At 45.5% G+C, this 13,634-nt stretch overlaps 1 protein-coding gene across 1 annotated transcript; it reads left to right on the top strand.

Annotated features, from left to right (window-relative positions):
* Window positions 1-2,915: 2,915 nt before the first annotated feature.
* Window positions 2,916-13,273, top strand: CAMK2N1 (calcium/calmodulin dependent protein kinase II inhibitor 1; the record flags this gene model as incomplete). Its single annotated transcript, XM_082274573.1, has 3 exons — window positions 2,916-3,014; window positions 5,324-5,594; window positions 12,361-13,273. The coding sequence occupies 3 exons, from the start codon at window positions 2,916-2,918 to the stop codon at window positions 12,426-12,428; spliced, it is 438 nt and encodes a 145-aa protein (XP_082130699.1). The 3' UTR covers window positions 12,429-13,273.
* Window positions 13,274-13,634: the final 361 nt, after the last annotated feature.

Genomic DNA, 13,634 nt, shown 5'->3' with positions numbered 1-13,634 from the left:
AAAAAAAAATGTGACTGCTATAATATTCAGTGTACAGGCTGACACCTATTTCCATTATAAATAGTATTACAATGTTACCAGTTTCGGAATCAGTATCTGTATACGTTGTATTTTATTGTGACAATGTTTCCAGATTTGGAATCAGTATCTGTATACGTTGTATTTTATTGTGACAATGTTACCAGTTTCGGAATCAGTATCTGTATATGTTGTATTTTACTGTTACAATGTTTCCAGTTTATGAATCAGTATCTGTATACGTTGTATTTTATTGTGACAATGTTTCCGGATTTGGAATCAGTATCTGTATACGTTGTATTTTATTGTGACAATGTTACCAGTTTAGGAATCAGTATCTGTATACGTTGTATTTTATTGTGTCAATGTTTCCAGATTTGGAATCAGTATCTGTATACGTTGTATTTTACTGTTGCAATGTTTCCAGATTTGGAATCAGTATCTGTATACGTTGTATTTTACTGTTACAATGTTTCCGGATTTGGAATCAGTATCTGTATACGTTGTATTTTATTGTGTCAATGTTTCCAGATTTGGAATCAGTATCTGTATACGTTGTATTTTATTGTGACAATGTTACCAGTTTAGGAATCAGTATCTGTATACGTTGTATTTTATTGTGACAATGTTACCAGTTTATGAATCAGTATCTGTATACGTTGTATTTTATTGTGACAATGTTTCCAGATTTGCAATCGGTATCTGTATACGTTGTATTTTATTGTGACAATGTTACCAGTTTAGGAATCAGTATCTGTATACGTTGTATTTTATTGTGTCAATGTTTCCAGATTTGGAATCAGTATCTGTATACGTTGTATTTTATTGTTACAATGTTTCCAGATTTGGAATCAGTATCTGTATACGTTGTATTTTACTGTTACAATGTTTCCGGATTTGGAATCAGTATCTGTATACGTTGTATTTTACTGTTACAATGTTTCCAGATTTGGAATCAGTATCTGTATACGTTGTATTTTACTGTTACAATGTTTTCCGGATTTGGAATCAGTATCTGTATACGTTGTATTTTATTGTTACAATGTTTCCGGATTTGGAATCAGTATCTTTATACGTTGTATTTTATTGTTACAATGTTTCCGGATTTGGAATCAGTATCTGTAAGAACAAAAACCCTGTAAGACAAAGGCATAATGAGCTAGTATGCATCGCATACTATCTCATTATGAAATACTTACCTTAGAACGAAGCCCCCACAGTGCCGCCCGCTCAGCGACAGGACGGCCGACATATCTGCTTCCTGGATTGCGTCCTCCGGCCATCTGATTGGCCGGAGGCGCGATTACGTTGCTCCGCCGTTCACGGCACAGGGCTCTGAAGGAATGGCATGCACCGATGACGTCATCGGCTGCATTAAAAGTAAATATCTCCTAAGCGGTGCAAGTTTAGGAGATATTTACAGTACCTATAGGTAAGACTTATTAAAGGCGCATCTATAGGTACAAGTTATAAGAGAGGGTTTACAACCTCTTTAGGCTTTGGCAACAAAACCTGGCAGCTGATTGGTCACTATGCAGAGCTGCACCAGATTTTGCAATCTTCAGGTTTAGTAAAAAATATCTCCTAACTGTATTGTATTGTGACATTGTTTCCAGATTTAGAATCATTATCTGTATGCATTGGGGGAGATTTACTAAAACTGGCGTACTCAGAATCTGATAGCCAATCAGCTTCTAGGTTCAGCTTGTTAACTTAAGCTTTGGCAATAAAACCTGGAATCTGATTGGTTCCTATGCAGAGCTGCACCAAATTTTGCAATCTTCAGGTTTAGTAAATAATTCCCCCAACTGTATTTTATTGTGACATTGTTTCCAAATTTGGAATCATAATCTGTATACGTTGTATTTTATTGTGACAGTGTTTCCAGATTCAGAATTCTTATCTGTATATGTTGTTACAATGTTTCCGGATTTGGAATCAGTATCTGTATACGTTGTATTTTATTGTTACAATGTTTCCGGATTTGGAATCTTTATCTGTATACGTTGTATTTTATTGTTACAATGTTTCCAGATTTGGAATCAGTATCTGTATACGTTGTATTTTATTGTTACAATGTTTCCAGATTTGGAATCAGTATCTGTATACGTTGTATTTTATTGTTACAATGTTTCCGGATTTGGAATCAGTATCTGTATACGTTGTATTTTATTGTTACAATGTTTCCGGATTTGGAATCAGTATCTGTATACGTTGTATTTTATTGTTACAATGTTTCCAGATTTGGAATCTTTATCTGTATACGTTGTATTTTATTGCTGGCATGTTGTTATTGAATTGCTCTGTTACTTTCCCGTCTCCCTTGATATTGAACAGCAAACTGTTGGCACGATATAAATCCTCTATAATAATAATAATAATTAGGTGCGGATTGATGATTTGCGATGGAACCCTGCAGCCGATGGCGGCGGCATTGGGGGATGGCAGGGCGCTGCGACTGTGGGGAATGTCCCTTGTTAGGAAGGGCGGTTGGCAGGCTGGTTCGCAGCAGGTGAGTAAAGGGTGAGGGGTGTCAATTCCCCCCCCCCTCGTGGGGGTCCGTGTCACCGGCGCTGCGATAGGTGATGTGCGCAGACGAGGCATCTTCGTCTCCCCTCCTCCGAGCTGAATACTGAAATGGCAGAGAGTCCCCCCTGTGCGTGTGTATGAGCCATCCTCTCTCTCCCCCAGATCTGAGTCTCCCTCCCTGCCCTCTCTGTCACTCCACCTCCCTGCTGCCTGTCTCTGCTCTCCCTCCAGCAGGATCTGTCTTTATCTGCACCGCTCTCTCTCCCTCTGGTAGGTTCTGCTGCTGCTGCTGATTGCCCCAATTTCACCCCCCCACTTTTCTCCTTTCTGCCTAAAATCCCCCCTCCCCTCCTTCTCCCCCCCCCCCCATGTTCTATATGCGTCACCTTCCTGTCCGCTCTTCGTACCTGTTTATCATAGAGCTCTATTATCTACTTCTGTCTGCTCTGCACGTCCAGTGTACCGAGGTAAGTGCCCCCCTCCCCTTACTGCAGCCGCAGAGAACCCCCCCCCTTCCCTCCATCACCACCATTGTAGACCAGTACAGCCACCACCTCCAACAGGTCCCCCTCCTCACCCTACCTCTGCCACCCGAATCCCCCCCCCCTCCAGGTGTCGTGTTTACGTTCCCCCCCTCCTAAATGATAGCACTATTTCAGATACCCAGCAACAGCAGCCTGGCCTCACCACCCCATCTTGGTAGGTATCCTGTCTTATCACCCCGTAGGTGGGCTGTTTATGTGCCCACACCCCCCTATGAATGTGATAGCCCTCTATCTGCTAGGTAACCTACGCTGGGTGATCCGGCTCACACCCCCTCACCACAGGTGTTCTCTATGCATCTCCTCCCCCTACCAATCCTATTACCTTCATCCCTCTCACCCCCCTACTGATGCATGTTACCTTTAATGGCAGCCCACCTCCTACTGGGTGACCAAACATCTACCATTATGCAACCTACCTCCCTCCCACTATGCAACATAACCTCCCCCCTACTAGGTAACCTACCTCCCTCCCACTATGCAACATAACCTCCCCCCTACTAGGTAACCTACCTTCTACCATCTCACTATGCAACCTACCTCCCTCAAACTATGTAACATAACCTCCCCCCTACTACGTAACCTACCTTCTACCATCCCACTATGCAACCTACCTCCCTCCCACTATGCAACATAACCTCCCCCCTACTAGATAACCTACCTTATACCCTCCCACTATGCAACCTACCTCCCTCAAACTATGTAACATAACCTCCCCCCTACTATGTAACCTACCTTCTACCATCCCACTATGCAACCTACCTCCCTCAAACTATGCAACATAACCTCCCCCCTACTAGATAACCTACCTTATACCCTCCCACTATGCAACCTACCTCCCTCAAACTATGCAACATAACCTCCCCCCTACTAGATAACCTACCTTATACCCTCCCACTATGCAACCTACCTCCCTCAAACTATGCAACATAACCTCCCCCTACTAGGTAACCTACCTTTTACCCCCCCCACTATGCAACCTACCTCCCTCCCACTAGGTAACCTGCAACCCCCCCCCCCCCACTAGGTAACCTACCTCATACCCTCCCACTATGCAACCTGCCTCCCTCCCACTATCCAACATAACGTTCCCCCTACTTGGTATTCTACCTTATACCCTCCCACTATGCAACCTACCTCTCTCCCACTATGCAACATAGCATCCCCCCCTACTAGGTAACCTACCCCATACCCTCCCACTATGCAACCTACTTCCCTCCCGCTAGGTAACTTGCCTCATACCCTCCCACTATGCAATCTGCCTCACTCCCACTAGGTAACCTGCAACCCCCCCCACTAGGTAACCTACCTCATACCCTCTCACTATGCAGCCTACCTCCTTCCCACTGGGTGACCTACCCCCCTCCCCCCCACTAGGTATCTTACATTCTACCTTACCAAACAAATCTTACCTCCCTCGTACTAGGTAACCCACCTTCTACCTTCCTAATACCTAACCTATCCGCCTCCTACAGAATAGGCTACCTCCATCCCTTCTTATGGGTAACCTACCACGTTTCCTCTCAGTAACTTACCTCAATCTCTTCCAATACTAAATCTACTCCCCTACCACTATGTAACGTTCCTCCTACCTTTCCAATACATAACCTACCCTCCTCCTACTGCGTAAACTACCTCTAACCCTTCCAATAGATAACCTACCCCCCTTCCACTGGGTAAAGTACTTCCTACAGTTCCAATATGTAACCTACCCCTCAACCACTAGGTAACCTTCCTTCTACCCATTTAATACATATTCTAGTCCCCTGCCACTAGGTAACCTACCTCCTACCCTTCCAACACATAACCAACCCCGCCCCCCCCCCACCATACCTCCTACCTTTCCGATAGGTAACCAACCCATCTTCCAATAGGTAACCTGCCTCCTACCCTCCAACTAAGCAACCTGCATCCTACCCTTCCAATAAGTAAAAAACCTCCCTTCCACTGGGTAACCTACCACTTACCTTCTTCTGCTAAGGCAACCTACCTTCCACACAACCTACCACAGCATTGGCTAACTCCAAGCAATGTAAACTACCCTCCTACATGCATCTCAATAAGTATCCTGCCTTCTTCTGCCCTGCCCCCCTTCCCTAGTTAGTCATTTATTTACACATCACACCTTCTAACCCCCTCCCCCCCCCCACCTACTCAATTCCTTTCTCCCACTTGCTCACCCCAGTTCTCCCTTCTCCTGCCCCTTCCTGACTGTGGAGCTCTTCCCTTTTCAGGTCCCCCCGCTCCCCCAGCCGGACGATGTGATCGGGGTCTCCGTGGTGAGTGATCAGCGTCCTCCGGAGTGGGCTGTGATCGGTGTCAGCATGTCCGAAGTGCTGCCCTTCAGTGAAGCCGAGCAGCGGGGGCATTATGCCGATGGAGGAGGGGATGGCCAGATACCCCTCACCTGCCGCCTTCAGGATACCGGCAACTTCTATGGCAGCTCTGGCCAGGGGGGCGGCAAGAGACCCCCCAAACTTGGCCAGATTGGCCGCAGCAAGAGAGGTGAGCCTTCAGTATGAATTTGTGTGCCACCCACCCAACTGACTGCACCCCCAGACTAAGTCTGTGTGCTCCCCTCCCCTTCTGCTTACACCCCAAAACAGAGTGTGTGTCTTCCTAATACACAATCTGCCTGCACCCCAAACATATAATTGTACAGGCAGTCCCTGACTGAGCCTGTGTTTTGTATAATTCAGCCTGCACCCCAAAATTTTATTTTATGTGTCCCCATAATACTGTTTTACTCCAAGTTGAAAAAAGCTTGCCTACCTTCCTAATTCTGCCATCTTTCACCCCAAAATTACATTTTGTGTGTCCCTGAAATGTGGTCTGCACCCCCCACCCTTTATTTCAGTCTGCAGACCCAAACTAAGCATGTGGCCCCTTAATACTACTTGCACCTTCTGAGTGTACCTTAAAACTGTCTACACCCCCCAACCAAACATGTGCCCCTCTTAATACTATCTGCACCCCCAAACAGAGAATGTGTCTCTCTTAATACTATCTGCACCCCCAAACAGAGCACGTGTCCCTCTCAATACTATCTGCACCCCCAAACAGAGCATGTGTCCCTCTCAATACTATCTGCACCCCCCACCTGAGCATATGTTCCTTTTAATACTATCTGCACCCCCAAACAGAGCATGTGTCCCTTTTAATACTATCTGCACCCCCAAACAGAGCATGTGTCCCTCTTAATGCTATCTGCACCCCCAAACAGAGTATGTGTATCTCTTAATACTATCTGCACCCCCAACCTGAGCATATGTTCCTCTTAATACTATCTGCACCCCCAAATAGAGCCTGTGTCCCTCTTAATGCTATTTGCACCCTAAAACAGAGCATGTGTCCCTCTTAATGCTATCTGCACCCTCAAACAGAGCCTGTGTCCCTCTTAATGCTATCTGCACCCTAAAACAGAGCATGTGTCCCTCTTAATGCTATCTGCACCCCCAAACAGAGCATGTGTCCCTCTTAATGCTATCTGCACCCCCAAACAGAGTATGTGTATCTCTTAATACTATCTGCACCCCCAACCTGAGCATATGTTCCTCTTAATACTATCTGCACCCTCAAACAGAGCCTGTGTCCCTCTTAATGCTATCTGCACCCTAAAACAGAGCATGTGTCCCTCTTAATGCTATCTGCACCCTAAAACAGAGCATGTGTCCCTCTTAATGCTATCTGCACCCCCAAACAGAGCATGTGTCCCTCTTAATGCTATCTGCACCCCCAAACAGAGTATGTGTATCTCTTAATACTATCTGCACCCCCAACCTGAGCATATGTTCCTCTTAATGCTATCTGCACCCTCAAACAGAGCCTGTGTCCCTCTTAATGCTATCTGCACCCTAAAACAGAGCATGTGTCCCTCTTAATGCTATCTGCACCCCCAAACAGAGCATGTGTCCCTCTTAATGCTATCTGCACCCCTTAAACAGAGCCTGTGTCCCTCTTAATGATATCTGCACCCCTTAAACAGAGCATGTGTCCCTCTTAATGCTGTCTGCACCCCAAACCTGAGCATGTGTCCCTCCTAATGCTATCTGTGCCCCCAAACAGCTCATGTGTCCCTTTTAATACTATCATCACCCCCAACCTGAACATATTTCCCTCTTAATACTATCTGAACCCTCAACCTGAGCATATGCCCCTCTTAATACTATTTGCACCCCCAAACAGAGCATGTGTCCCTCTTAAAATTATGTATACCCCCAAACAGAGCATGTGTCCCTCTCAATACTATCTGCACCGCCATCCTGAGCATGTGTCCCTCCTAATACTATCTGCACCCCCAACCTGAGCATGTGTCCCTCCTAATACTATCTGCACCCCCCAACCTGAGCATGTGTCCTTCCTAATACTATCTGCACCCCCCAACCTGAGCATGTGTCCCTCCTAATACTATCTGCACCCCCAAACAGAGCATGTGTCGCTCTTAATACTATCTGCACCCCCAATCTAAGCATGTTTCTCTATTAATATTATCCGCACCCTCAAACTTGGTTTGTGTCCCTATAATTTTGTCTGCACAACCAAATTGAGCTTTTTATAGTTCTTTGCACCCCCAGTCTGAACAAAGACATAAAGAGGTCTTTGTTTCACCCCAAAAATATCCATCATACAGCGAAGCCGAATACTGGCAGTATCATACTCGGGAAACTTCCTATGACCTCATCACATTGGCATTGGTTATAAATGATCACATGACACCTGTGTGAAGCCATTGATAGTAGAGTCAGGCAGACTATTTCAGAACAGGCCACCAGTATCCATAGCTTGTGACAGGCAGAGTTCTGGAGGTCATCTGTCCATTTTGCGGTCTATATTTGTCCACCAAGAGGACATCTAGCAGACCTTCCAGGGACCATTCCAGCCTTTGCTCAGTCCAACTTGAGGTCAAGCGTCCACCCATTGTCCTGTTTTTAGCGCTTCTAGAAGATGACCGTTCCCTAGAATCCAATTTTCACCACAGCGTAAGGTCAGTTGTCAAATTCTCCCCAAGTTTGGCCCATGGTACAAGTCATCTGGCCTCTTTGTACCTGTTCCCATTCCGGCTAAGGACCAGGTGGTCGATTGTCACCTTTGGCCCATTTTGTCTCCAAATGTTTTTCCAGGATTCAGCCCAGAGCCAACTGTTCACTTCTTCCATAGAGTCCCCGAGGCAGTCCATTTAGAGGTCAGCTGTCCTTTTCAACCCTATAAACAGATGATCTCTAGAGGTCAGTCTACCACCTGGCCTAAATGTCCCACGTCTAGTTGTTGGAAGTCCATTCCCGTGACCTTCACCAAATGGTCTTATTGCATTGAAGTTGTTGAATGGTCTATATTAGGAAACATAAGTATTGGGGGAAGGATTTACTAAGAATGGAGCGGGCAAAATCTGCTGCAGCTCTTCATAGAAACCAATCAGCTTCCAGGTTTTGTTGTCAAAGGTTAATTGAACAAGCTGAAGTAAGGAACTGATTGGCTACCACCACCAGATTTTGCATGCTCCAGTTTTAGTAAATCTCCTCCATTGCACCAATATAAACTGAGACAGAAGATGTACCAAACATCTCCAGCATTAGAAGTCAACTCTACCTAAGCTGCCCCCTTCTGGGTGTGGCACGTATGGCCGGTTAGATGGGAAATTGTGGCCACCACGTCTCCTCAGCAGGTCTGAATCAGGAACGAAATATGCCCCAGTTCTGTCCCGTGTCAGTCGTAGGGCGCAGGTTCAGGAGGCAGCAGGAACTTCTAACTTCTTGTGAACCTACATCAGAGGGGAGCACAGACAATACGTTATTCTGGGTGCCTGGGGTAGGAGAAGAGCTGATTTGCATATTTGTAATCCTCTTGGCTTCAAAAACAGAGACAAGATTTTTTTTAGGTTAAATTTAGCTTTGAAAACTAAAGAATGAATTTGTTTTTGGACTGGAGTCTACGGGGTGTCAAATTTTATCATGGGCCACATCAACATGATGGTTGCCCTCAAAGGGCCAGTTACATCTAGATGTCCAGAGCACCCCCCCCCCATCCTTACATCAGATGTCAAGAGCCCCCCACCATCAGAAGTCAAGAGTCCTCCACCCTTCCTTACCTTGTATGGCTGCTGGGAAGAAACTGGGGGCAGAGCTGGGAAGCAAAAAGTGCAGGGTCTGGAGGAGTATCAGAGGAGGGCTGGATTCAGCTGCCGGAGTCTGCTGAATGCAAGGGTGTGCTGCAGCTGCACAGAGAGGGGCAGGATCTGAAAGTTCTGTCGTCCTCTCTGCATAGAGAAGCGAAGGTTCTGGCGGAGGAGTTTTGTCCTCTCTGCTGCTGACTCCTGAGATGGGGGGGGGGGGGCAGGGATGAACCACTCTGCGGCTGGACAGAGAAGCAAAGGATATGGCAGAGAGGTTCTGTCCTCTTCTCTGTTGCTGACTCCTGAGATGGGGTGGGGGGGAGCGGTCAGAGACGAGACTTTCTGCGGCTACATAGAGAAGCGAAGGATCTGGCAGAGGAGCTCTGTCCTCCACTCTGCTGCTGACTACTGAGATGGGGGGGGGGGCAGGGATGAGCCACTTTGTGGCTGCACAGAGAAGCAAAGGATCTGGCAGAGGAGTTCTGTCCTCCTCTCTGCTGCTGACTCCTGAGATGAGGGTTCATGCTCCGCTGCCGGGAAGCTCCCGCCCCCACTCGGCAGCGGGGAGGCCGATGCACGGGGCTGGTGGCTCCGATTGCCGTCTGACACCCCGTGATCGCTCCCCCGCTGAGAGAGAAGGACGGTTGGATGTTGTAAACACAGCTGACCGTTCTTCTCTCTGGAATGATCACAGAGCTCCTGTGATCCTTCTATATAAGATCACATGTCTCTGTGATCATTTCACAAGCCACGCCCCCCCACAGTTAGAATCACTCCCCTAGGCTCACATTTAACCCCTTGATCACCCACAATGTTAACCCCTTCCCTGCCAGTGTCAGTACAGTGACAGTGCATATTTTTAGCACTGATTACTGTATAATGTCACTGGTCCCCCCAAAAATGTCAGTTAGGGGTCCGATCTGTCCACCGCAATGTCGCAGTCCCGCTAAAAATCGCAGATCGCCGCCATTACTAGTAAAAAAAAAAAAACAATAAAAATGACAAATCTTTCCCGTAGTTAGTAGACGTGATAACTTTTGCGCAAACCAATCAAAATACGCTTATTGCAATTTTTTTTTTTTGAACCAAAAATATGTAGCAGAAAACAAATTGGCCTAAAATGTTAAAAAAATTTTGATTTTTAAATTTTTTTTTTTTTTTTGAGTATGTCATATAGCAGAATGTTGAAAATATTGTTCTTTTTTTTCAGAATTGTTGCTCTTTTTTTGGTTTATAGCGCAAAAAAAAAAAAATGGCACAGTTGATCAAATACCACCAAATGAAAGCTCTATTTGTGGGGAAAAAAGGACATCAATTTTGTATTTGGGTACAGCGTTGCACGACCGCGCAATTGTCCGTTAAAGTACCGCAGTGCCGAATCGCAAAATATGGCCTGGCCATTAAGGGGGCAAATCCTTCCGGTCCAGAAGTGGTTAAGGGCACATTTATGAGACAGATATTAAACACACAAATAAAAAAAAACACAATTTTTTGGGTGTATCATTTTGGTCCATATTCAATTGTGTATCCACCTCCTAAATCCTTGCCTTAAAGTCCCATTCCCTTGGTGGGGTAATGTCCGGACATCTTGTCTATAGCCTTGGGCATGATCAAGTGCGGGACTATTCCCTCCTCACCCTATTCCTTTTAAAAATCGCAGAGGTGATCAAATACCACCAAAATAAATCTCTATTTGTGGGGAAATAGGACGTAAATTTTATTTGGGCACAGCGTCGCACGACCGCGCAATTGTCAGTTAACCGGTTGCCGACCGCCGCAAGTAGATATACTGCGGCGGTCAGCCCCGGCCAGGCAAAGTGACGTATATATACGTCACTAGCCTGTCACTGGCTTGTGAGCCAATAGCGGGCGAGCGCCCTGGCTCGTTCTCAGACAAGTCAGTGCGTGTGACCGGCAGACCCGATGTTCGCCGGTCACTCACGATCGTTCAGCGGGAAGGGAGGAAGGCAGGCGGCTAATGTAAACACAGCCGCCTGTCATTCTCCCCTGTGTATCAATGGAGATCAGACGGTTCTACTATGTAGGACCGTTGATCTCTGTTCTTACACCAGTAGCCACAGCCAATCACAGTTAGAAGCACGCCCCTAGGACACACTTAACCCCTCCCTCTCCAATACAGTTAACCCCTTCCCTGCCAGTGTCATTTTTGCAGTAACAGTGCATATGTATAGCACTGATTACTGTAGTAATGTCACTGGTAACCCCAAAAGTGTCAAAAATGTCAGTCAAGGGTCCGATCTGTCCGCCGCAATGTCGCAGTCCCGCAAAAAAAATCGCAGATCGCCGCCATTACTCGTTAAAAAAAAAAAACACCAAAAATGACAAAAATCTTTCCCTTTGTTAGTAAACGCAATAACTTTTGCGCAAACCAATCAAAATACGCTTTTTGCGATTTTTTTTACCAAACATATGTAGCGTAAAACAAATTGGCCGAAAATGTTAAAAAATTTTGATTTTTAAATTTTTTGGGGGGAATTTCATATAAAAAAATGTGAAAAATATTGTTATTGTCGCTCTTTTTTTGTTTATAGCGCATGATCAAAAAATCGCACAGGTGATCAAATACCACCAAAAAAAAGCTCTGTTTGTGGAAAAAAAAAAGGACGTCAAATTAGTTTAGGTACGGCGTCGCACGACCGCGCAATTGTCCGTTAAAATCACGCAGTGCCGAATCGCAAAAAAAGGCCCTGGTCAGGAAGGGGGTAAAATCTTCCGGGGCTTAAGTGGTTAAAGTAACGCAGTGCCGAATCGCAAAATATGGCCTGGTCATTAAGGGGGAAAATCCTTCCGGTCCAGAATTGGTTAATGATGAATTATTGAATACAGAGCTGCATTATTTGTCTTTTAAATCTTCCCGGAGTTTAGCTTTAAATGTGAGCTGGAGAGCGCCGGGGAGACAGGAAGCGCCCTCCTGGCCTGACTAGGTTGCGCACGCGCAGGCGCATGACACGGTATGAGCAATGTCAGTGAGCGAGCCTAGCAGCGACGTTTCAAAATGCGTTTTTTTTCCTGCTCAGATCCCCCCCTATGTAAGCCGTACCTTGTGTTGGGAGGAATTTTTTTTTTCTTTTATTAGGATGTAGATGCAGCTGAACGCCATGGAAACAAAGCCACCCCCTAACCCTGTCCTACTTTTTCTAGTGGTGATAGAAGAAGACGAACGGATCGAAGACGTCCTCATGTCCGAGAAGGCCCCTCCTGCCGTCTAAACGCTTCGAAAAAAAGGATCTTTCAAAATAAAAAAAAAATTAAAAAAAACACTAATCGACAAAGAATCGAAATAAGCCAGATCTTTGTCCTGCCATCAAGAATCTCACCGCTCATATCAACCACAGCAACACTCTCGGGGTGCCGGGGAGAAGAACCCCGGAAATGCAGAGGTGGATCAAAAAAAAATACAAAAATGGAGAGATTTGGTTTTAAAAAAATAATCTCACACAGCAGCAGCTAAGGTCATCTTTTTTAGGGGTTTCCGTGGCCCCAACAACCATACCGTTACATCTTTGGGAGGCTGCTCGGTGGCAGCTGTTTTTTTTGGGTAAAAAATGAACATTGACTTGTGGGGGCTTCAAAAAAGTTAACCAGCCGAGATTTTGGGGACAACCGTCTTCTTTTATTCTTACGTCCGAAGGAGATTTGCCAACGCGGACACCGACCCGGGACCCTGCTGTAGCCGGAACTGCGCAATTTTTTTTTTTTCTTTCAGCTGGGGCGCAATGAACTGAAGGGTCCTCTGTCCAAAAAAAGGGTACATTGCCAGGTATCACAGATTCCATATCTACTGACAAATGTGCCCGCTTTTTTTTTTATTTTTGGATAAAAACCATTGTGTTAATTTTTTTTTTTTTTCTCAGTGCTTGAAGACTTTGGAGTTACCAGTTGGTACTCAGTCGTGCTGCATGATACCGTGAGATAATTCCCAAAGTTCATGATCTTCCTAAGCTTAGCCTCCCTTTCCCTTTTACCTCTGACCTCCCTCCCCAGCAGTAACGAGCCTTCTCTATGGCAGCTGTACATGTGCACTGTTGAAATTAAAAAATTATTTAGGTCTTTTTTTTAATTTAAAATGAGGGGTTGGTGGGTGCTACAAAACGTTTTGTTTACGAAACGTTGAGAATATTTTTTCCTTATTTTGTACAAAGTAAAGCAAATTTGGTTTAACTGAAGGTCTTCCAGTTGAGGTTGAGCACGTCGGGGTTTCGGTTGGAAAGCTGTTGAACCAGTTGAAAGACAAATAGCTCACAGATGTATGTGTAAAAGTTGTTTTTTTTTTTTTAAAGATTATACCAGGTAATGTCCAGCACTGGTCAAGTCAAGAAGTCCAAGATGGTCAGGTTGGAATTGGCTCACATTGCTATGAATGCAACTTTTTGGTATGGTAGCCATCATGGCCAACGATGATTTGTAGGACATGT

Source organism: Pelophylax lessonae, assembly GCF_965119305.1.
Source record: "Pelophylax lessonae genome assembly, chromosome: 12".
Classification (NCBI taxonomy): domain Eukaryota; kingdom Metazoa; phylum Chordata; class Amphibia; order Anura; family Ranidae; genus Pelophylax; species Pelophylax lessonae.
This window is presented reverse-complemented; position numbering and strand designations above follow the sequence as displayed.